We start from the raw sequence: 23,815 nt of genomic DNA, 5'->3' as shown, positions 1-23,815 counted from the left end.
GTGTGTGGGGCCCACCTCTTGCGGGGCTACATTTGTGGGCATCCTCCCCTCTCATTTACCCAGCAAATGCTTATTAGTCCCTTACTCAGTGCCAGAAACTATGCTAGGTGCTAGGAGGAAAAGGGACCACCGCACACATGTGTGTGCATATGTGTGGTACGCATGCGGTACACACAACTCAAATGCCCTAGAACAGCACTGGCCACCAGAAATATAATGCCAGCCGCCTGGGTAATTTTAAGCTTTCTGATAGCCATGTTAATAGAAGAAATAAATGACATTAATAATAGATTTTATTCAACTCACTATATCCAAAATATTATCATTTCAACATGTAATAAAAGTTTTAAAAATCTTAATGAGATATTCTACATTCTTTTCTTTGTATTCAGTCTTCAAAGTCCAATATGTAATTTACACTTATAGCACATCTCATTTCTAACCAGCCAGATTTCGGTCCTCAGTAGCCACATGTGACTAGTGGCTACCGTATTGGACGGCGGAGTCCTAGCGTGTTCCCACACGGTGTGGTCCACAGGCCAGCAGCATCAGCATCACCTGGCAGCTTGTTAGAAATGCAGAATCTCAGGTCCCAGACCTGCTGAATCAGAATCTATATTTAAACAAAATGCACAGGAGATTTATGTGTGTAGTAAATCTGAGCGGCGCTGGGAGCAGAGGCAGGGGAACAGAACGGACAGTCACAGAGCATTTGCCTTAGGAGCTTTTCATACTGGATCTCAAGTGGTCCTCCAACCACCCCTTCTCAGCAGAATGACCTAAGTTTTAGCATCACAAATTAACCCAGGAAAACAGAGGCTTGGAGAGTTTAACTTCTCAGAGCCATAAAATAGATGTAGAGCAGATGCAGGATTGATGTCTTCTGTGAAATGCTTCCTTGGGAGAGGTCTTAGGGAACTCCTTTGCCCCCTGAAAGCTCTCAGTATTGCTTCCTTGACCATCAAAAGTGGCCACAGTCACAGACAGTGTCCTGGTCACTTCTCTGTGGACCAATATATTTAAGCAGAAAGTTTGGCGACCAAAGGCAAGCCCTCCTATGGTGAGCCAGGGCTGTGAAGAGAGGAGAAAGCCAAGCAGCGAGAGATGTAAAAGGGATCCTTGTCCTTATACCTAAAGATAGCTGACAATTATAGGGGACCTTCTATGTGCCAGGCCCAGTGAGAACAGCTGTGGCCCTACTGTGACAATACAACCAGGCAGGTATCGTTACTATCCCTGTTACACAGATCACTAACTGGAGGCTCAGAGTGGGTCACCCTCTAGCAGGCATCGATGCTGAAGTCCATTTGGTTCCAGAGCCGGGAGTCTGACCCCTGCGTTACCACTTCTCCCACAAGCCTGCTGTTGCCTGGGCCCACATCTAACACATCCACATTTTTTGGTTGTAAGTCAGTTCCTGAGTGGAAACTGCTGAGTTAAGCTCCTCCAGTAAAAACCTTCCGCCAAGATGATGACGGGGTTGTTTTATAGATTAGCCTTGACACCTGCAGCTATTTTCAAATGGAGCCAGCTAGACTGTCCACCCCTCCTCCTCCCCATTTATAGCCTCCTTTTTAGAGGCTGAGAAAACAGATCCTCTGGTTGGAGGCTGTGGGGACGGAGCCCTAGTCTAGCTGTGCAGACAGCTCCACCTCTCTGCGCTCTGTTTCCTCATCTGTAGAGAGGTCGTGATAGGATGTGCCCTACTTACCTTGTGAGGCTTCGGTGAGGAAAGGTATGTGAAGGCCCTTGACAAACTGTAAAGCACTATGAAGATGGTGGCACAAAGATCACTCGTGGATTCAGGAGGCCTCTGAGCCCTGGAGATTGAAGAGCGTAAACAGGGAAGGGAGAAAGCGTGTCGGCTGTGCAGCATCTGGAGTCCAAGTTCTTTCTTTAAATAAACTTGGACATTGTCAACTTTAAAAACAAAGAGCACAGTTTCAGGTTGTGGGCGGAGTAGCCTCTGAGGAGAAGAAACAGAACTGAGTATCTCAGGGCTACGGTGACGAGGAGAAGCTGTCTGGGGAAGCAGGCAGAGGGAGGGAGCCATCTGATTTCTACTGATTATTCACCACTGCCACCATGACATGGGTGCCTTCTGTGTGTTCAGCGCTGGGCTCTGGGGTAGATATGCATTATCTCTAATCCAACCAGCACCCTACAGTGTCTGGGGGCTTATCCCCATTTACAGATGAGGAAAATGAAGTTGGCAAGGTTATGTAGCTTGCCCTTGATGTCAGGAAGGACAGGGCTGGGTGTGAGCCCTGATGGTGACCCACTGCACCAGAAGGTTCTTTTCAGGAAAACCCTCTTCCGCCATCACCCAGCTGTAGCTTCCTGTCCCCTTTGCTTGTCCCAAGCAGAGGGAAAGGTGCCTGTCTCCACGATGGAGCAGGAGCTTTTCAGAAGACAGCTAAAATTTCACCCAGCGAGCGATTCGAGCACATTGACCTCACCTTGTGACCACGTTGTAAGAGCAGGTCTTCTCCACTCCCAAAGGGGGAAAAAACTCAAAGAATAGCCCCACAATCAGAGGGCTCCCTCCTTCCCAACTAACGTTTTTAGGAAAGAAGAGCTCCCAAGTTCTAGTCTTTGAAAACATCCAAGAGAGTTTCTTGTCCCCAGATTTCTCCCATAAATATAAAACAAGAAAAAGAAAAACAGGCAAAGTACTACAGAGGGGGCGCAATAATGACGTCAGCCAACACTTCTGGGGAAAAGCTTCCTGGGTTCTTCAAGAGGCCCCTGTGAGGACAGTGCTCTCATCACCCCATTCAGACAGTAAGAGACAAAGCAAGGAACTGCTGAGGTTACCCCAATTAGGATGTATCTAAGTTGTGATTTGCATGTGGGTACTCTGAGCCCAGAATCCAAACATTTGCTAAACCGTTCTCCAACCACCTCCCAGCACAAGGAAGGCAGATGCACCTGCGGAACTTTGCTGACACTATTTGACAGGAAGGCTGGGAGTCCTGGAGCGAAGTAAGCTATGGACTCTGTGCACTTAGCACTCCAGGTCATTGTCTTCCAGGGCCTATCGAGGAGCTGGCACACAATAGATACTCAATGAATGCCTGAATTAAGAAATGATCTAAGATACTCTGAACTTTTGATGAGAAATAAAGAAAATAAACTCTGAGATTAGAACAAGACCAAATTCCCTAATTTATTCCCCCGTTGCCCATGCACACAGGCCATGGAGTGTGATGGCTATACAGAAGGATCTCAGAGGACTTGGCCTTACTGGGTAATGTACTCCACGTGGACCCACCACCTAGCTGTGCCCAGCGACCTTCAAATAAGAGTTATTTGAGGATGCGGGTGCTACTGGCAAAGATAGAACCAGACTATCTGTGACCATATGCTGGCCCCACTGCTTATTACCTGTGCAACCTTGGGCACATCACTGGACCCCTCTGTGCTTCAGTTTCTTCACACGTAAAATGAGGATAATAATAGTATCCGCCTCAAAGGATTTGTGAGGATTAAATGAGTTAATACATATGGAGCACATAGAGCCGTGCTGGCGATGTGTTAGCTATTGCCACTTTTCTTCCTCCTCTAAGGATCCCAACATCCTTTTCTTATTCTGTTTCTCAGCCACTCTCTGACTCAGAGTCTTATCTTGAGAGTTCGATGCCCCAGTACAGGACCATCTCTTCCATGTCCCTTAAATTCCTGTGTCAAGGACACAGGGCAGGTTTAAGATGAGCAGTAACTGCCTTCTGATCGGCATCCTAGAAGAGAGAGATCCCTGGAAGGTTCTGGGAAGAGAAGGAGACAAATGACGAAGTGATGGGCTCACGAAAGGGGCCTGTGACAAATGACTGGAAGGACCGGGTGGACAGATGGAGAAGAGCAAAGGCCTCTGTCCTTTTATTGGAGAACTCCCTGTGGCTCCCTGGACAAGACAGTGGCTCCCCAGGGGCCGGGCTGAGGGTTGGTCTCCCTGGTTTTCTCTGCTGAGATGAATAATATGGACCAGGGCAGAGGGTCTCTATCAATCTAGCCCAGCAGAAAAATGAATGAAAATTGAATTCCCCAAGGAGAATCGGGGAGCTGTTATCCAGACAGAGATAAATCAAAGGATGCCACAGAGATGGGGGAGAGCAGGTTTCCAACAGCAGGAGAATAATTAAGGAAACAGTTTCAAAATGCAAATGATAAAAGAGAGTTTGAGAGGAATGAGGACAAGGAGGAAATGATTGGAGATGTGGTGGCGGGGAGCAGGGGCGGTGGGTTGGGTCCTCAGTAGAGAAAGAGGCTAGGGTTCAGGATTCCTGGCGTCGGAGGGTGAACTCGCCCACTCTGTGAAGCGCCTAGATGCAAGGGTTAGAAGACACGCGAGTCTGCTGTGCAGATGGAAAGAGCACCAGATTGGGAGTCAAGGCTGGATTTAATTTCCAGTTGGCTCTGCAACTTATTAGCAGTGTGACCTTAGGCAAACCACTTAACCTCTCCTTTTCCCGATAATCATACCCAAGCCCAGACATGATTATGAAGAGCAAATGAGATAAAATATGTGGAGGAACTTTGTAAAATGTAAAGTGCTAGACAAATGCAAGCTATAGCCATTTTCCTAAATTGGGTTTCTGGAGATTCTTCCCTCAGCATCGGACCCACTGACATGTTGGGTTTCGTTCCCAGAAATATAATGTGTAAATGTCCAGAAAGTACTAGCTCCTCTTACCGAATATAGACCAACTGCCCTGACAGAACTTAGACCTGGGGAAAGCCACATCACCGCTGGCCCATCCTCTGGTGCCCACCCTCCGACTGAGTTGTAGCTGAAAGGCACAGGTCTGAAGTCAGCTCTGAGGACCATTGCTCCTGAGAGGTCACCTGCCAGCCCTGGGCATCTTTCAGGGAGAAAAGCCTTGCTAAGTCAGCTCAGAAGTTTAAGTCCAAATAGATCTAACTAATGGTCTTCCTGTGGGATTCAGCTACTCCCCCATTCTCTGGGAGGTAGAGCCTAGCTTAGCCTCTGTTAGCCTCGGTTTTTTTCATCCAAGTAGTATAATAATAACACTGAGTTGTGAGGAATAGATGGAATGATGCAGGTAGAAGGACTTACCTTGCTTGGTGCCTGGCACAGTTTTAAACTTCCAATAAATGTTGGTTTTTATTATTACCACCATATGCTATTATATTGTTACTATTGTTACTATCAGCAGCAATAGGCACTAAAAAAAATCTATTTAAGGAAAACTTTTTATTGGGGTTTCATTAGATGGGAAAGCCGAGGCCCCAGAAGGGAGATGAAATGCCTTGGCAGATGTAGATGTTAGTGGGAGAGCTTGGGAATGGGACCCAGCTCATACAAGAAGGCAAATGCCTCTGGAAAAGTCTTGGAATGTGGAATGGGCATTTATTAGCTGAGCTGCATCGTGTGTACCTGTGGGAACACGCAGGGGTGCAGGGCAGCTGCTGCCCACAAGTGTAAGAACTGAGAGCCAAGTGGACTTCCCTGGGCTCTTCTGCCATTGGCTCCAGGTGAAAGTGGCATTGCCTGAATTGGCCCTGGGCACAAAAGAGCCCCAACCACAGTAATGCTGCCCCTCACCCAGAGACAGGCTAGTGACATGCAGCAAGAAGAGGGTAGGACCTGGGCAGGCTCATCCCTGGGGAGCAGGAGCTGCAGAGGGGATCTTAAAAATAGAATTTTAAATTATAAAAATAATTCCCACATATGCTCTCCATTTCTCTGCATACAAATATTTATCTTTTAATAATATTACTGAAAAACTATAACCACTTTATAGAAAATTTGGAAAGGAGAAAAAAGAAAAACTTCCATAATACATCTCCCTGGTATACTTTTGAATAGCATTTTGATATATTTCCTTCCAATTTTTTCCCAATGTTTTTTAAAACAATTTTTATTTGTTTTTTCTGCTTTATAAATGAATGTGCTCATTGAAGAAAGTGAAAAAAGTAAAAAGAAGAAAATAAAAATACTCACTGTACAGATAACCACTTTTATATTTTATCACATTTTTTCTATGTTACTTTTTTAGGTAATTGTTCTAAAGTTCATACTGTTTCATATTCTCTTTTTTCTACTTCGTAATACATCTCAAACACTTTTCTACATTATTAAACGTCCTTCTGTTGTATTTTCTAATGACTATATAACATTTCATTTTATTTACTCTAACTTATTTAATAATCCCCCATTGTTGGATATATAGGTTATTCTCTTTTTTAAATGTTATAAACATCCTTGCAATTATATCTTTATAAATAATCTTGATTATTTTCTGTGGATAAATTTCTATATGGATTGGGTCAAATCCATCACATTCTTAGGCTATAAAACATATTGCCAAGATGCCCTTAGAAGACACTGTTCCTCTTTGTATCCCCACCAGAAAACTTTTTTCTAATTTCCTCACACCCTAGTCAACAATGGGTGTTATCACTGCTTTTATCTTTGACTAACATTTTTACATACTTACAATCATACAATATTGCATCCCGCTTTTTTAAAATGTGTTATTTCACAAGCATTCCCATATTGCTAGGTTTCATAATTAGTTTCCATAATTGTATAACATATGACCAAGCAAATTTAATATACTTCACTAAACCACTTTTGTTGCATATGTAGGTTATTTTTCTCCAAAACATGACAACAAAGAAGATGCTGTAATAAGCATCCTCACGTAGGAAACTTTTTTCCAAATTTTATTTCCATGGAATAGACACTCAAAAGTGGAATTACATGAGCTAAAGGGTATGAAAAATTTATAGGTTTGATACATATTGCCAAATTGCTTTCCAAACGGATTTTAGAGTTGATAAGCACACCAGCAATATTTGTGAGAGTACCAGTTTCGAAGCACCTTCACCAGCACTGAATGCTACGATTTTTACCCCCAGTTGGTCGTTTAACAAAGAGGTATATACTGAGATGTTTTGTTTTGCATGTCTTTGCTAACAAGGCTGGCATTTCGTCGTGTTTGTTTACTAGCTATATCTTTGTAGAAAACATTTTGTTAAACACAGAAAATATCACCGGGTTCTTTGCTTTTTTCTGGCGCGCTGGAGTCAGTTCGCAGGTAAACAGGGGAAGAGATGATGCCAACCCAGTACCAGGACACACAAAAGTCACTGTGACTTCACTGAAGACAAATTCTAAGCGCAGAGGGCCACGCCATCCTCCCCCACCCTCATGGTCCTCCTTCATCAACCCTGGGGGTCCCTATTTGGGGACAACGCCAGGGGAAAAAGCAAGGGAACGCTGGAATGCCAGAGAGGGCACACAGTCACCCTTCCCATCCGAGCTGGACCCCACTAGGCTGGGAGGACACGTCTGTCTAGTCTCTGGAACGAAATTCAGGATGGGGGTGTCGCGAGGACCAGGAGACAGAGAGCCACTGGGTTCTGTGGCAGGGGGGATGGGTTTCCCCGCTCCTGCAGTCGGGCGGCGTCAGAGCATCTGTGGAAGCATCAGAGAACCTCCGCGGAGACCTGTCCCGGCGGTGGGCCTTCTGAGTTATTTCCTCCAGGAACTTGCGTGGAGAATTTAAGTGTTTGTGTGTGTCTTGTAAACAAAATAAGCAACACCCGTCCCTTCGCTGGTTAGCTCCGGGTGTCCGAGTGAGCGCTGCCGTCCACCACGCACGAGGTCGGGAACTGTTCGAAGTGCCCGCGGTTGCAGCGGGCGTGGCAGAGCGGTCTCTGGGGATCGAGGGCACGACGGAGTTGAGCGGACGCGGGAAGAACCGCCCGGGAGGCCCCGCCGGCGAAACGCGCGAGGCCCGGACGGGGCGGAGGAGGAGGGAAGAGCGGACTCAGGGCAGCAGGCCGCGGCGTGCGGGGGCGCGCACAGGGGGCCCGCGCCCCGCCACCTTCGCGCGCAGCCCCTGGCCGCCTTCCCCGGCCCGCCGCCGCCCGCTGCGTGACTCGCGCGTTCCGGACCGAGTACGGGCTGTCCCTGGCCCAGCCTCAGCCAGACGCGGGGGAGAGACAGCAAGGGCTGGGAAGCGCCGGCGGGAAAGGAATTGGCCAGAGGAGAAGAGGAGGAGGATAAGGATGGAGTCATCTGGTTACGGAGCGCGCTCGGTCCGGCGGAGAGAAGCCCGGGACCGAGAGCGCGCGAGGGAAAGACACCGCTGGGCGGCCCGGGCCTCGGGAGGGTCTGCCCCGCCCTTCCTCGCCTGTTGGTCCCAACGGAGGGGCGGGGAGGAGAGCCGCTGGCTGGAGCCAGAACCCCCAGACGACCGCGGAAACCTGCGGGCGCCGAGCGCCGCCGTCCCGGACCGCCCGCTGCCGCGGCCGAGCCAGCCGCAATATTTATACCGGGGCGCGAGCCCGCACCGCGGGCAACCGGGGAACGGGCGCGAGGCCCCGCCCCGCTCCGTGCCGCCCCGCCCTCCTGCGCGGCCGGCTCCCCTGGGGCTCCAGGACCCCCTCTCCGGCCGGGGTCCGCCGCCCGCTGCCGGGTCGGGGGATTGGCTGAAGGGCGGGCCTCCCTGCGGAAAGCGACGTCACGGCTGCTCCTGCAGTGTGAATGAATCAAAATGCCTGGGTGACCGCGGCCTCCCCGGCGGCCGGCACGCGAAGGGTGGAGGGGGAGGGGGAGAGAAGCGGGCGGGGGAGGGAGGAGGGGAAAAAAGCCAGAGCTGCAGCAACGGCGTCTCCTCAACCCGGGATGTGCACCAACCAGGGAGAACGAGATCAAAGGGATTTGAAACAGACTGAGGACTGGTGGGGGGAGGGGGCCAGCCAGCCTGTGGAATCCTCCCGGAGAGGCGGAGGGTCCGGCTTCCACCGTGACTTCGGCGGCCTGGTTGGGTTTTTTATTATTATTTTCAAATTTCTGAATCCAGCTTGAGCAAGAGAGCAAGAGATCTCCGTAGACTGCGACTCGCTGGCTCTCGCTCCGAGATGATGCAGAGCGCATCTGTCCCCGCGGAGGGGGCTGTCAAGGGGCTCCCGGAGATGCTTGGTGTGCCGATGCAACGTAAGACTCCCCCCTTTCTCGCTGATTTAATTTGATAACAAGACAGCCAGCACCCTTGGCCAGTGCGGGGCGAGCCAGTTGCTGTGCGGAGCCTAGACCGAAGGGGCCGGGTGGGGCGAGGGGCCGGCGGCCTGGGGGCAGAGGCAGTCAGAGGGCAGGGGCACCGGCCAGAGTGTGTTTGAAGGCCCTGGCTCTTGGCTTTTGGGGCCGAAAGTGAAAGCCTTGCGGATCATGCTCGAGGCGAGCCAGGGGTACCTCACCCCGCATCTCCAGCCCCATGGCTTTTCTAGGAGCGTTGGGGAGAGTGCTGTCTGGGGACACCAGGGGAAGGAGCTGCAGGCCAGGCCTGAGGGCTGGGGTGGTCCCCCCAAGTCATTCTCCCCCTCCTCTTCGGGGCTACGGTCAAAGCTCCCAGTACCGCTATGCAACTTCACCCCAGCTGGCGGGAAGTTGGAGAGCGCGTCCCCCGCCCCCAGGGCTGGCGGCGCGGAAGCCCAGGCCACACGCTCTGTCCCCGCGCGCAGGGCGTGCGCGCCTGGTGCGTCTTCAGCTGCTGCTACCCGCTGCGCCCGCCGCCTGCGCCGCCAGGGACTGCCTGCTCCTAGTGAGAAAGTCCACTCGCCATATTCCAGCTAGCCGAGGAATGCAGGGGAGGGAGAAGAGCCGGGACGAAGTTGTGAACTCGGGGTACAGCCGTTGCGCAGGAGAGGGCAGGCTCTCAGGATGGCTTGGACTCGGAAGGGGAGAGACGAGGATGCGGGGCGCTTCACTCGCCCGCCCGCCGGCTTTCTTTCCCGCGTCCGAAATTAGCAAGGCGGCTGCAGCTCGGGGAGTGTTTATCCTCAGGTCTCTGCGTTTGTATGGGTGTGTGCGCGCAGGGGTTTTTTCAGAGAGAATCTCTGTTTCTCACTCCGGAACAGAGTCTCGGATGGAGAATCTGCGCCAAGCAGGTCCCGGGGTGTCGCGCGCGCGTGGCGGGCGCCGCGTGTGTCCTGCGCGTCAGGCTCGCGGGCTCTGCGGAACGCCCCTGGGCACCGTGGGGAGACGAAGGGTTCCTTCACTTCGCTTGCCAAGGGGCCGTGCTTCTGCCTGGGACTTCTCTAGTGGAGCGGTCGCTACATCCTCGAGGTTTAAGCAAGGATCGGCTCATCCACGGAGGTGCCTACCTGCGAACTAGGGCGCACGAGCGCGCCCTCCTTCGCCCCGGCTCTCCAAGGCAGGGTTTCTGCCCTGGCCGTGTCTCAAAAGGGCAGGCTGGCAAGCGCGCGTCCCAGGCTTCCCTGGGAAGTTTTTGAGAAGGGACTAGAAGAGGACAGCTTCACCCAAACCTATTTAGGTTGTTTCTTGATTCTCTCCTGCAGTTATCTTTTGTGTCTTTTTCTGTCAACTGTTAGCAAACAGTTCCACGGCTGCGCCATGCCTTGGGGAGTTTACTGCTGACTAAGATGTGTTCGTAGAGGACGTTGGGGGTTCACTGCCCCCTTACGCCACCCCCCCCCCCCACACACACACAGGCAGGGAGGGAGCGGGCTCTCAGCCCCTGCAAGAACAAAAACACAGACTCTGGCAAAGGGGCTCCAAGTCCTTAAGCTGACTGTGGCTCTGCTCGAGTGAGAGGGGTGTGTGAGTGGGCGCAAGGCGTGTGTGACTCCAGTCCTTGTTACGCCGTGCGTCTCTGCGTTTACAGTTGTGGTCCGTAGGTGGCCTGTTAGGACTGCAACCAAGGATGCTGTGCTCTGCTCCGACGGCCTTTCTTGGGATGCAGACACACTCTCTCAGATTGTCACTTTTTGCTTCTCTTACTCAGAGACAACTTTGATTTCGACGTCGGGAACGCGATTTCCTAAAATGCCTAGAACTCGCCTTCAGAGCTACATTGCGCCAGGGCTCCCAGTCTGGGTTTCTCCTGTGGAAAACTTAATGAGGTAGAGAAGGGGACTCTCGTCCCGTCGGCCCAGGGAGGCGAGGCCGAACCAGGAGCAAGTGGTCTGTCCTTCCTTTTGTCTTGCCCTGGTTCTGTGGGGCCTCGAGTGGAGGAGGCACCAGCTCAAACTGAGGGACCCAATGCCTCAAGACTTGGGGATCCCCCTTTGTTTTCCTTTGGGGATGTGTGTGGGTTGCACTCACCCCCTTGCAGCGGATGTGGCTGTTAGGGTGTTGGTGCTGGGAACCAAGCAGAGGTGGGGTGTGCTTCCCTCACATACACATACAGCCATTCTTTTTCTGGGACATGGGGCCCAGTGGCCTAAGAACTCCATGTGGGGGTGGGGATGGGGGACAACCCTTGGGCCTCTGGGAGGAAGAAGGGTACTTTCAGGTCTGCCTGTGTTTAAACCTGGGCAGGGGGCCAACAAAAATTCTCTCCCACCGGGGTCCCTCCAACCCGCCAACTGGAAGGTTTGAGTTGCCCCCCCCCCCCCGCCCCCTCCTCCACACACACACATGTTGGGCTTCTTCACTATGAGCCACCACAAATGGAGCACTTGGGGCGCAGATCTAGGGATCCCCTAACCTCGGTGCCTCTGGTGCCATGGCCTCTAGGGGCATTTTAGAAGGAGTTTGAATCCAGTTTGTTTCCTCGGCAGTCAGAATATTCTTTTGCTTATTTGGGGATGGGTGAGGCGCATTCCCTCCAGGAAACCGGCAAATAATGTAATAATTTCTCTCTCTTGCCGGCCTTCTCCCTTACACTCTGGCCCCCGCCGCCCCCACTGCTCGCTCCCGGGCAGACTCGTGGTCAGCGCGGTCGCCCTCCTCCTGCTTCACCCCGCAAAGGTTGGGGGCCGGGCCGATCCTCGTGGTTCCAACAGCCCCGGGGCGGCCCGATCGGGCCCGCGCCCTGCTCGGACTTCCCGGGACAAGCTTGGGGGTCTGCATCGGTTTGAGGGGCGTCGGCCTGGGCAAGAAGCTCGGGAAGAATAGGGCGGGAGGAGGCTGGGAGCGATCCTAAGAGCATCTCGGCGTAGAGAGGAGAGCACCACCCCCTTGCTCTCGGACCCGACAGGGCAGCCGGGCAGCTCCGCTCCCGCCTCGGGTTAATGTTTTCTAAGGAATACAAAACTCTGGCTTCTTGCCCTGAGTGGCAGGAGGTGGCACCCTCGGGGTCGTGTCCAGCACGGGCCTCGGACCCCCTTGAAAGAGTTCGGTGGTTTTTTCCGGCCGAGTGGATAGGTTCAGAAGGAGACCTCGTCCTAAGCTAGTGGGTGCCGGCTACTCGGCCCATGATTTAGGGTCGCGGATCTTTCCCGTTTCGGGCACCGTCTGCCTCCGCCCGGGTCGACCTCTCCGCCTCCCTCGGGGCTGCAGGAACGCCAAGGTCCGAGTCCGCACGGCGCCGGACCCCTGGCAGCGCTGGTGCGGTGAGCGCCTCCCAAGCCCGCCCCGAAGTTCTTTCCTCCCGGAATTCAACAATCTCCTCCCCACCCCCGTCCCCGCATCTGGGTCCTGCTGGCCCTCTTGCGGGCCAAGACGACTCTGAACCGTGCGGGACATACGGGGAGGTGGGCGTTTTAGCTGCCCCTTGCCCTCGGTTTTGGCCCATCTCCCACGTAGTCTCCCGGGGCACCGAGGGAAAGGACGACCGACAGCGGCGGCTCCCCGAATTGCTGGCTGGAGAGCGGGCTGACTCGAGCAGGAGGAAGGAGCCACCCGCTGGCTTGGTCCAGGCTGGGGGTGGTAATGGGGAGCAGGCTTAAGGCGTCTCCTGTTCCTTCCTTGTCCCCTAAAATATCTACTTCTTGCAGCTCTTGCGAACCCCGACGCTGTGGGAAATGGGTATTTGATTTTGTATTTGGTAGAATCTGGGTGAAGGACTTCTCTGGGACGTCCCACTATCCTTTCTTCCCTTCCTGGGGCTCCTGCGGGGTGCATGGGGTAAATTTCCCAGCTCCGTTCGTGTCAGAATTCGCGGCCCCGATGTTACCACCCTCTTACAGGCCGTTTCTTACCTGGTGGAATGGACTCATTTCCCGGATCGAAAGTTTTCTCAAACTCTGGAGCAGCGATTCGCTGTTCTTTCCATTCTTGCCTTTTCTCGTGATGCTGGGGGTAAAAATGAAAAAATAGATATATATACACATACACAAAGAGAGATACTGAGATTCTAGCAGATTCCCATCCAGAAATTCAAACAGCAGCCCCCAAAACTGCAAACCTCCTTCTCCGCATCACAGAAATATTTTTAGGCGAGAGCCAACTTTTAAAGGTCAGACTGGCTGTCCCCGCTAGTCCATTAGGGCCTCGCAGGTTGGGGATTCGGATTCTCTAAGCGCGAGGATCCAGCCCCAGTCTCGGGCCAGAGCTGCGCAACACCCAGAAAGCAATTTGGAGAAACCCAGGTGACCGCGGCAACGCCACGCTTGGGGCGGCAGATGGCCGAGGGCGCCCGCCGGGCGAGCGGGCTCCGGCCTCCTGAGTTCCACTGCCTCAGATCAGAGAGGGCAGTGAGGGTGGAGGGGAGCCCTCCTGGGAAGCCGCAGTCCCAGGGCGCTCAGGGCGCGGAATTGACGATTTAACCAGGACAAGGAACAGGCAGGTGGGGCGGGTGAGGGGCGAAGGTCTGCATCGAGTGGTCCCCAGTGTCCAGGGAATACGGAAAGTTGGGACTGAGAAGAGGAAGGAAGACCTAACTTGAGTTGGTCGTGGTCCAGCCTGGCGGAAAACCAGAGCTAGGCGGGGCTGGGAGGGAGCGGCGTCCACGGGTCTGGGAGCGCGACCTGCGTGACCTCGCCGCCACCGGGGCAGAGGTCCTCCTCCGCCCCGCGGGCAGGGGCCGGCCTGGGTGGCCCGGGCAACTGCCGATGAACTCCTTCAACAAGCGTTTGCTGCCCACCTGCCGGCGGCGCAGGGTGCTGAGCGCTCGCTCGATGCGCACCCTGGGATTTTGAGGTCTTGCCGATGGAGACAGGTGCGGACAGGGCGGCTCTTCAGGGAGAGCCGGCTTTGCGCACACCGCCTCCCGCAGCCCAGGGTGGAGGTCGTATTTGCGAAGGGACCAAGGGAGGGACGGCCTCTGCGTCCACCGCCCACATCCTTTGGCATTCCTGCGCCTCGGCCCTTTCCCTCCATCCGCCTTGCCCGTTCCTTTGCTGCCTTACTCTCCTGAGCGCCACTGAGCGAGCTGGGATAGGCCAAGCCGGGGACCCGTTTCCTGCCCCTTCGGAGCGGTGGCAGACTTTTTCCGCGGGGAAAGGCGCGGTGGGCGCGAGCGCGGACAGCGCGCCCAGAGAGGGGAGGCCGGGGTGAAACCTCCCTTCCTCCCCAGACCCATTTCGCGCCAAGCTTTTGGGAAGACAAAACTAAACCCCAACGCCGGCGGCACGAGCCTTTCGGTGACTTTTTAACCCTTGGAAAGCGGTTCTCGCATTTTGGGAGCGGCTCCTGCGCACAGCCTGGAGGCAGCGAGCGGGTCCGCGCGCCCTGCTGGAGTTCGAGCCTCGGCTCCCGGCCCTGCTTCCAGGGCTTGGCGGATCTGGACGAGCGCGCGAAACGTGGCAGGCTCGGGAGCCGAGGTCTCTACCTGGGCAGCCGAGGAAGTAAATGAAATTCGACCCGGGGAGGTTGTTGATGACTGTGCGCCCGGGAAGGCGAAATGGCGCGGGCTGCAGGTTGCGCCCGCGGAACACGGGAAGCCGCGGCTGGCCTGGGACCCAGGCGCTCAGAGGTTGGCTTCTTCCAGGATGGGGCTTTTTCTTTTTTAAAACTTGTTTTTAGAGGCCAGGCGAATGTCGTTTAAAGGGATCTGAAGAGTGAAACTAAGCATGAAGGAGTTACCAGGAAAGCCAGGGCGGGATGAAACCGGGAGCGGCGGGAAGTTACAGGAGGGAAGAGCAGAGCTAGGTGTGCCTGCCTCCCGACACGCCACAAACAAAGCGAGGTTAAGGCAAGAATGTGGGCTGAATGCTCTGGGGATTAGAGCGACCGACGCGAGTCCTCAAGACGTCTTGGAGACTGCGTTTTTAAAAATCGAGTCCTGCTGGCGGTGAGGTGGGGGTCGAGGGAGGCGGGAGACCGGCAAAGCAATTTCTTCCCATTGAGTAACAAAAACACGGCCACGGGAGCGTCTTGGATTTTGCACAGTGACCTGATGACCCCGCTGACCAGGTGTAGACAGCCTCAAGTCCTAAATATTTCCATTGTCCTAACTTCCCATTTACCTCGGATTTTAGTGCCCTTTCACTCTGCGCTACCGTCAATTAGTGAGGACTTAGCCCCGCATTAGCAGACAGAACCCGGAGAGGCGCTGGTGCTGGGGAGGCGGGTGGCTGAAGAGGAGGGAAGGTCGCACCTGCAGTTGTCCAGCGATGGAAAGTCAATGAACAGGGGCTAACCTTTCTCTCTATCACGTTGTTGGGAAATCTCCTTTGAGCCCCTTGTTTTGGTCAGGGGTGCGGGATATTTGGTGGATTTCTCTGGCTGGGAAACTAGTCTCCTCCAAATTGAAGAGTCGTGGATGGCGGAGGGTTGGTGGAGCTGGATGGAGGGACCTTGTGTCATTTCTTTCAATTAGGGAAATTTATGGGGATTCCAGCTGAGAAGCTCTGGGCTGTACAGAGACCTGGAACCAGTTTAGCTGATGCGAGGAGGGAAGGGGTGCTGTTACCCACTTTGAGAAACCCAACGTTGGACAGGGACTGAAGGGGCCGTTTGCTGTGGCCGCACCAGATGCATTACAGTGTAGAGTTTGGGTTTGGAGATGGCGGCGATAGGAGGGTGCAGATTTAGTTTTGTAATGATTTTCTGCCTTTTCTCCCTTCCTGGAGTGAGTGTTAACAATGCCCATAACACAGATGTGAGCCAACAGCGTCTACAGCTTTTAGGAAAATTCCATCTTGGCTTAAATGTCTGCCTTCTGTCTCTCTTTTTCTTCTTCCTTTCTCCCTCCCTGCTTCCCTCCCTTCCTCTGTCTCTTCCTTCCTTCCTTTGTGAGGTCTTTGCGGGAGGAAGAGGGGTTTGTGCAGGAATTCATTGCACAGGGGTTTCGTTGGGGGTGAGCGGTCAGCAAGCTGCAGGGTGGTGAGGTCCCTCACTCTCACTCTAGTGGCCTGGGGAGAAAAGGGCCATTTCTGGGACCAAGACAGAAGCTGCCTTCGAGCTGGGCTATTGTTGTTTGTGGTAGGAGGAAATCAGCTAAAAATAGATGCCGCTGTGAGGTTTTACCTTTTTTAGTCCTCAATTTTGCAGAGCCCTGATCAAAACGGAGCACAAATCAACCATTTTGAGGCGCTGCCCTTGGGAGTAGGTAGACAGGTTGGGTATAATTGGCAAAATTGAAATTGATTCCCCCTTGGAAAATGTACTTTGGGTTAACTGTATTAGTGGTGGACAGGAAAATCATCTTGGGAGACAAGTCCTGACTCCTGTTGTTATTTTGGTGGATTTCTTTTCTCAGATCTCCCCACTCCGCTCCCTCTGTCAGGCTGGGTTTAGCCACAGATGTTTTACTGCGGTACCTCACCCCCAAATGCCTTTAAAGTATAATTTGCTTTAATTATAATGTTAGGGGGTTAAAGGATTGGTTTGGGAATAGCTTAATAGAGACAAAACTTGCAGCCAAATTAATTGAAAGTTTCTTCTTATGAGGGAGAGGTTGCCAAACATATGGAATATTGCTACAGAATGAGACATCAGAAAAATACATTGCGAAGATTTAGCAATGATTAAATGTGAAAATGGAGTGGAAATAAAGATGTGTCCCCAGCATTTCCATACACTGTGATGGGTTTGTTTAATGTGATTTTCTGGTTTATTTGCAATTACTGAGAATATTCAATATTCTACTGAAGATTACTAATTCTGTGTCAATATCTAATCTAGAAGCTAAGCCTATGCCTGCAAACACATATTTACATTGTGTATTTTATTTACTACAGGGACTCCTTCTATTAAATTTTATCCAAATTCAGCCTTAAAATGGTAACATCGAAATTATCTCCAGGATACTTTTGAATTTAATCTTTTATTGAAGAGGTTACTACTTTTCAGCTGTCTAGGCAGAAAAAGAACAAAGGAGATTTTCAAAGGGACCCCCAACCACCGAATGAAATAAATAGTACCTGGAGGAGAGGTGGAGGGGAAAGACAATGTTGCATATGATCATTTCTGATGTGAGGATTTCCTGACTTTTTTCTAGGTATTAGTCATTTGTCAACACAAACTAGAAAAAACTAGAAATTAGATAAGACGGTAAGATGTGTAGATTGATGTATTTTTAAAGCATTTAAGTGAGTATCATTATAGTAGAGAATATAATTTACCTTAACTGTAATGCCAGGTTTTTTTTCTATTAGAGTTTCCCCAATATTTTTGTGGCTGGCCCAGATCTCTATGTTTAGCGCTGTCATTGCCATCACAAAATGCCACAGAATTCAATGTGCCTTTTCTCCTTGTTTTAAAGAATTAATATGGGAATTTTGTGCTTCAGCTGTGTTGTTTATGAGATTCTTCCACTAGGTTACGAAGATCCCTTAAGAGGAAATTTCTAAAACATTTTGGAAAATTATGTTATGGTCTCTTCAAGATACATTGGTTTAAAATAAGGAAAAATATAAAAAAGGAAGCTATAAAATGTTCGGTAAAAAATGAATTGTCTTCAATAGGGAAATGGCAAATAAAGAGCCAGGAGGGAAAAAAACCCCAGACACATCTAGTCATGATTCGTCATGTAAAACTGCATCCTGGGTCTCAGGCTGACCCTGCGTGTGGGCTGCAGAGATGAATTAGTCCTCGGTTCCTTCACTGACAATTATCAGGTGATTTAAAAGGGGAGTTGTGATCAGAAAACAGGATTTTATTGTTAGTGGTGATGGTGGCGACTTTGAATTGGGAAGTTTTAGTTTTGAAATACGTATCCAGTAATAGGACTTTCAATTAATTTAATTGTAGTTTAACTATACCTCTGTTATAATTCTTAGACTTGGATATTCCAGAACTTAGGCATGAGTTTAGGCAGCCACGGGGCCATACTTGGTCTGTCCTGTGGCCTTACGTTGACACACTTTAGAATTAGTCATTCTGAGACTAAATCCATGAGCCCCCACTGAGAGTATTTCCCCAGCCTGCCTTTTCAAAACCATCTTCCTGCTTACTCGCTCAGGGAGCCTTAGGTGAAGGAGCAGCGATGTCTGCCACTGGCTGTTGTCCCCTCCCCCCATCCCCATATGTGGCAAAGGAATGGAGAATTCCAAGAAAAACATTTGCATAATATTTCAATTGTATATGTGTTTCCTTAAAACCCCGTTTGTCTTCTCCTTTCAGTTTGTAGTCAGTAAAGAAACTTAAATAAATAAAATTACATATTTTCCGAAACATACATTGGTCAAATGTTAAGACAGAGCTCAAAAAACTACTTACTCCTGGGGTGAAGTTACCAGCAAAAGGATTTGGGGGGGGAAACCACCAGATAGAGGTGGCTTTGGTGGGCGCTGTTGGAAACCATGGTCTTCAGTCAGCTCCAGAATCTGTCCCAGAGAAAAAGAAGGTTCTAGCCCCAGTTTGGCTCCCAACTGTGTGCGCTTAGGGAAGCCCTTTAAGTGCAGAAGTTCACTTTTCACAAGGACTCTGGGAAGAGTAAATGAACTTGCAGATTGGCAAGTACTTCACAAAGTTCAGAGGGCTGGTGATCTTAAAGACCAGGATCCCGGTCCCCATTTTGCAGATGGAGCTGCCCTGAGGGGGCCGGAGTGCTCCTGGGTATCCCGAGAGGATGGACAAGCCGACAGGGAGTATTGTGGGGTCTGTGAACAGGGAGCTCTGGAAGCATCTCCCACGGATCCCAGCTCTGTAGCGTGAAAGAAGCAAGGAAAACTTTGTCCAGGGCATTAGGTGTCAAGTCAAATTATGAAACAAAAAAAGCAACTGTATTTGTCCAAAAGGCAGTTAAAAAGCAATGCTCCCCAGGACTCCAGGATGGTGCATCAAAGTCCAAATTTTACAAAATATTAATCTGAGCTCCGAGCGTGGTTAAATGAACATTATTCCTCTCAGTACAAAGTAACTTAATATTTTTAAAAATATTTAAAATTTTAAAAATATTACAGTATTCATCAGCATTATGGTTCCAATGGAAATATCTGAAATTCTAATTCATTTCCCCAGAAAGGTGCACTTTCTTAAATACATTTTAGAAGTCATTGTCAAGTGTGTTGGGTCTAGTGTTAGTCTCTTTAGTGGAAAAAAATTTCTTCCTCACCTTGTTTATTGATCATCTATGACCAAAGAGATAGAAAACACCATTTTTCAAAGAATTAAAATCGATCAAACAAACACACACAAACTGTGAAATGTGTGATGGTGGTCCCCGGTTCCTTGAGGGCAGTCTCTTGGAAATGAAGAAACTCGAGTGGGGGATAAATATGCACAATGCTTATTATATATCACCACAGGGGTAGGGGCAATTCGGTCTACCACGGACCACATCAGACCTTTTGATCTCTTCCATTTCCTATTTCTCAGCTTTCTGAAACTTCACTCCTGGAGGAATTTGGGAATTTAAAATGGAATCTATTTCCTGATGGGCCGCTCTGAAAAATAAGCCCTGTGCACCCCCACTGTGGTACTTCAGTGACTTGAGGGCTGGGCATCATGTTGTGGGGTTTATAAGCTTCCTTGATGAAGAAGTAGATATGTCTACAGGCAAAGGGTTTTTAGCCATTTCTTATCAAATAAGAAATAGTCACTTGTCCATTAAGCATTTAGATGTCTCCAAGAAAAATGCCAGAAGCCCCCGATGTTAATTTGAACTCAGTCCACTCTTACCTGAATACATTACAGCAAAAGTGAAGTGAGGTTAGGTAGTTGGTGGGCCCCCCCCCCCCAACCATGTTGTCACCATTCACATGGAGGGAAAGGACCAAGGTTTGGCAAATTTGCCCTCATTCTGTGGAGGAAAGAATCTGCCAGGTTCGTTTATTCCGAAAAGACTGAACCTTGTAATGTTTCGTTATCTGTGTTTATACTCTGGGATTATGTTGATTAGAAAGGGGTGTACATCTTCCAGATGCTTTGGAACTAAGGGGATGGAGGAGAGTTTTGAGTGTTGTGTGCGTATGGGGAGGGCAGTGAGGGAGGGAAAAATTATGTTGGGAAATAATGAAGCATGAAATAATTTTGATACACTTTAAATATACAAATTCATCTGGTTGGTGACTGGCCATGACAGAAGGGAGAAGAGAGCTGACCACTGAGCTTGGACAAAGGTGTTATGGGGCTAGATGTTTTATACTCACTGTCTGATGTGATCCCACGGCTACCCTGAGTGACTGGATATCCTCATTTTACAGATAAGAAAACCAAGGCTCAAAGAGGTTAAGCAGTTTGTCCAAGATCACATACATGGTAGAATCAGCATCTGAACCCGGGTCTCTCAGACTCTGATCCAGGATTTACTATAAACAATTTGGCAGACCTAAAGATATGAAGATATAAACTCTAAACAGAACTGAAAACTTTCAAATTCCCCAATAGTTTTCCAAAACAGTAGCTGAACAGAATGTTTCTACTTCCTCCTAGCTTCCTATTTCACTCACTGCCCACTCTCCCCACCACTCCAGGGTTGGACAGCTCCCGCATTCGGTGATGGCTTTTTTTCCACAGAGTTTGACTTTAGAAGAATTGGCTTTTTTTTTCCAGAATGGTGATGCCTCAGCCTGTGTGTAAGGATGTGTGTGTGTGCCTATTTATGTGTATGTGTGAGTGTGTGTAAGTATCTGTGGCATTTGTGTGTTTGTGTACATATGAGTGTGTGTATGTGTGTCTGGGTATATGTGAATAGGTGTGTGTGTGTCTGTGTGAATGTAGTATGTGTGGGTGCCTTTGTGTATGTATGAGTGTGTATGTCTCAGGGTGTGTCTTTGTTTATTGGTGATTGTACTTCCCTATGTGTGTGTCTATGTGAGTGTGTCTGTGTTATGTGTGTCTTTATGTATATTGTAAGTATGTGTGAATATGTGTCTTTGTGAGTGTATGCGAGAGTGTCTGCATGGATGGCAAGGGTGTCTGTATGTGTGCACACCTGCTCTCCCTGTGGACTTAAGTCTGTGCCTTGAGCCGTGTCACTCTGCAGGGCACAGAAGATTCTGGTGGATGGGCCCTGCTGAAGGAGAATGTATTGTGCCACGTCTCTGCAGATTCCTTGGCTGTTCCAGGCGTGTTGCTGTGTTTTCATGCTGAGTTTACTCTTGTAGAGCCCAGCAGAGAGCATCACCACAGGACACTTGTGTGCAGATAAGATACAAATTTTCATTTTAAGTGAAATGACTCCTCACGTTGGAAACTGAGTTTATAGATCCAATTTTATCTCAGTGACTCCAAGACTCTGCTCAAATTCCAGTTTCTAAAATGGAATTTCGTATATCAAATGCCGCATGAAATAAGTGGGGTTCACTAGGGATTTGGAAATCGTCTTGCCCCTTGGAAATTTTGGTTACAATTTTATTTCTGGTAGGAGACCTTTGTCCTGTTCAGTCTCTCCAAATTGTAAAAAAAAAAAAGAAAGCATAATTTATTGGGTGAAAAAAAATAAAGACTTTGTTGTTCTTTGAAAAATTTCTGGATAGCTTGCTTACATTTCACACTAATCTAAATAATTGCACAGGGTGCTGTCACCTGAAGTGTGGGGTCTGGGTTCACAAGTCTCCACCCCCTCACAGGCAGGGATGAATCTGAACCTGACAGATGCTGTCCACTAGCTGGCACCTTGCCGCTGGATGGAGGGGACCAGGGGGACAGGGGCTCCTGCGTCCAGCCCTCCCCTGAGCATTGTGTCTGTCCCATATAACACATGCATACTCTGCCTGACGGATCTAAATCTGTGCCTCAAACATCTCCATTTGCCCAATTGTTAGGGAGTGCAAGCCCAGTGGCTCATGTGTCCCCTCGTCACAGCAGCTTTGAGACTGTCTCTACGACTCCATCTCTCCTCCACGAAATGACAGGGGAGAGCCACCCAGGCGAGGCGATATCTCAGACCCCCGGCTCTCAGGTCAAATTAGCCCACCTTAAGCACAGGCTGTTTTCAAATCTTGGTTCTCCCGCTGTGGGACCTCGGGCACTCTGCTTGACTTCTCAGAGGCTCCACTCCTCATCTGCAAAATGAGGGTGATAACAATACCTTCCTGACCAAGGTGTGTGGATTATTGAGGAAATATACATTCAGGACCTGGCCAGTTCATAACAGGTTCTTGACGCCTGGTTTTACTATTATTATTGGTATATTATGGATCTCTTAAACCATTTCTACATTATCTTTGTTTCAAAAAATGCCCCCCGGGGCTGGCCCAGTGGTTAAGTTCGAGCACTCTGCTTTGGCAGCCCAGGGTCTCGCTAGTTAGGATCCTGGGCACAGACATGTCACCGTGGCTCATCAAGCCATGCTGGGACCGCATCCCACATAGCACAACCAGAAGGACCTACAACTAGAATATACAACTGTGTACTGGGGGCTTTGGGGAGAAGAATTAAAAAAAAAAAAAGATTGGCAACAGATGTTAGCTCAGGTGTCAATCTTTAAAAGAAAAAAAGACCCCCCCCCCCAATCTACAGTGGAATATAGCAGGGAAGATTTTATTTTTTAACTTAAAAAGCCCCCTTAGTATGTCTCTGACATTTTTGCCAAACCAGAGGACCCCAGTTTGGTCCCAAGGCCCCTCTCTGGGAAGCCCGAGTTTGGGTGGCCCACCCTGACCCAGTGGGGAGAATCCCCTGCAAGCTGGAGGCTGAAATGGCTTGTCTGTCTGCTTTTAGTGTTGATCCTTAACTCGAGGCTGTCTCGGCTTCCCAGCCTCTGGAGCTCCGCGCCGCCCTTCCCTGCATATATTAGCCTTAATGTATTCTCTCTTGAATACTCATCATATTAAGGCTCCCGGTAGATACCTTGCTCGAAATAAATTTTATGGGCATACATCCTCGCCCTCATCGCCGTGCATTTGTGGCCAGGAGGAGAAATATAGCCCTATCTGTCCTCCGAGGCAAGGCCAAGCAACCATTAGGTGGGAATGGGCGGCCCTCTGGCCCCGGAGCGGGCAGGCGCGGGGAGGGAGCGGGCCCGCCGCCAGGGCACGCCCAGAGCCAGGCTGGAGGAGCTTCTCCGCCCCGCTCTCCAAGGGTTAATTTGCCTCCGCCGGGTCGGTACCCGGTTCTCGGCATCCAGCCGTTTGCTCACACAAAGACCCCGTAGCGGGCTACTTCACGGCCCGGGGTCTGGGGCGGGCACTCGCGGCCGGTGGGCACAGGTCCCTGCGGCTTTGGCCCCGTATGTCCACAAACCACGTCCCTGAGCAGGAGGGCATCTTGTTTAGGGTATCCTTCCCCTCCCACGCAAAATGATGCCAGAGCTCCAAATGCGCAGGCATCCGGAAAAACCGCACCCCCTTGCCCTTTAGGACTTTTTTACCTGAGATGTCCCCCAATTTCCAAGTCCCCTAAGGCTGGGCTTGTCACACCACGGGAGCTCCTGGTTGTCCACCCTCACGCCTCAGAGTCTCACCCCCTGCTAGCGGATGGTCCCTGGAGAGAGGCAGAGGTGTGGCTGAATGAGCACCTACCTGGAGCAGGGCAGGCTGGCAGACAGGCGTACCCCTAGGCCCTCTGCAGGGTTGCTGTGTGACCTGCCACTCTCTGAGCCCTGTAGGAGGGTCATGCCATCTTTGCAGAGATTCTCTAAAGGGTTCAGTAAGATCAAGACCATGAACGTGGGTCCCTAACTTTCTTCTCCCTTAGCCACAGCAACACCACATCTAACGCCTGGTTCCTAGTTATCTTATCTCCTAATAATAGCAAACCCTTATTAAACACCTACTGTATACTAGGGCCTGTCTTACTTGTATTGAGTCCTTCGCTGTTCACAAC

At 50.5% G+C, this 23,815-nt stretch overlaps 1 protein-coding gene and 1 long non-coding RNA gene across 4 annotated transcripts in view; one reads left to right on the top strand and one right to left on the bottom strand.

The window, feature by feature from the left end:
• Nucleotides 1-23,815, top strand: part of LHX4 (LIM homeobox 4) — a 57,018-nt gene that overhangs the window by 1,157 nt on the left and 32,046 nt on the right. Inside the window, exon 1 of one of the 3 annotated variants that reach the window (XM_014845386.3) lies at nt 8,694-8,971. The exons of 1 other annotated variant lie outside the window; for it this stretch is intronic. In XM_014845386.3, coding sequence (XP_014700872.1) covers nt 8,896-8,971 — 76 coding nt within the window. In that variant the 5' untranslated portion in view covers nt 8,694-8,895. One more of the 3 variants, XM_070497594.1, reaches the window with a different exon arrangement.
• On the bottom strand, nt 276-22,352 carry LOC139042030 (uncharacterized). Its single transcript, XR_011498223.1, has 3 exons — nt 12,919-22,352; nt 1,712-1,820; nt 276-1,071 (listed from the first exon to the last, which is right to left on the bottom strand). It is a non-coding gene; the product is annotated as an uncharacterized lncRNA (long non-coding RNA).

This window comes from Equus asinus, chromosome 25, assembly GCF_041296235.1.
Source record: "Equus asinus isolate D_3611 breed Donkey chromosome 25, EquAss-T2T_v2, whole genome shotgun sequence".
NCBI lineage: Eukaryota > Metazoa > Chordata > Mammalia > Perissodactyla > Equidae > Equus > Equus asinus.
Note: the sequence above shows the minus strand (reverse complement) of the source record. Positions and strands in the feature narration are given on the sequence as shown.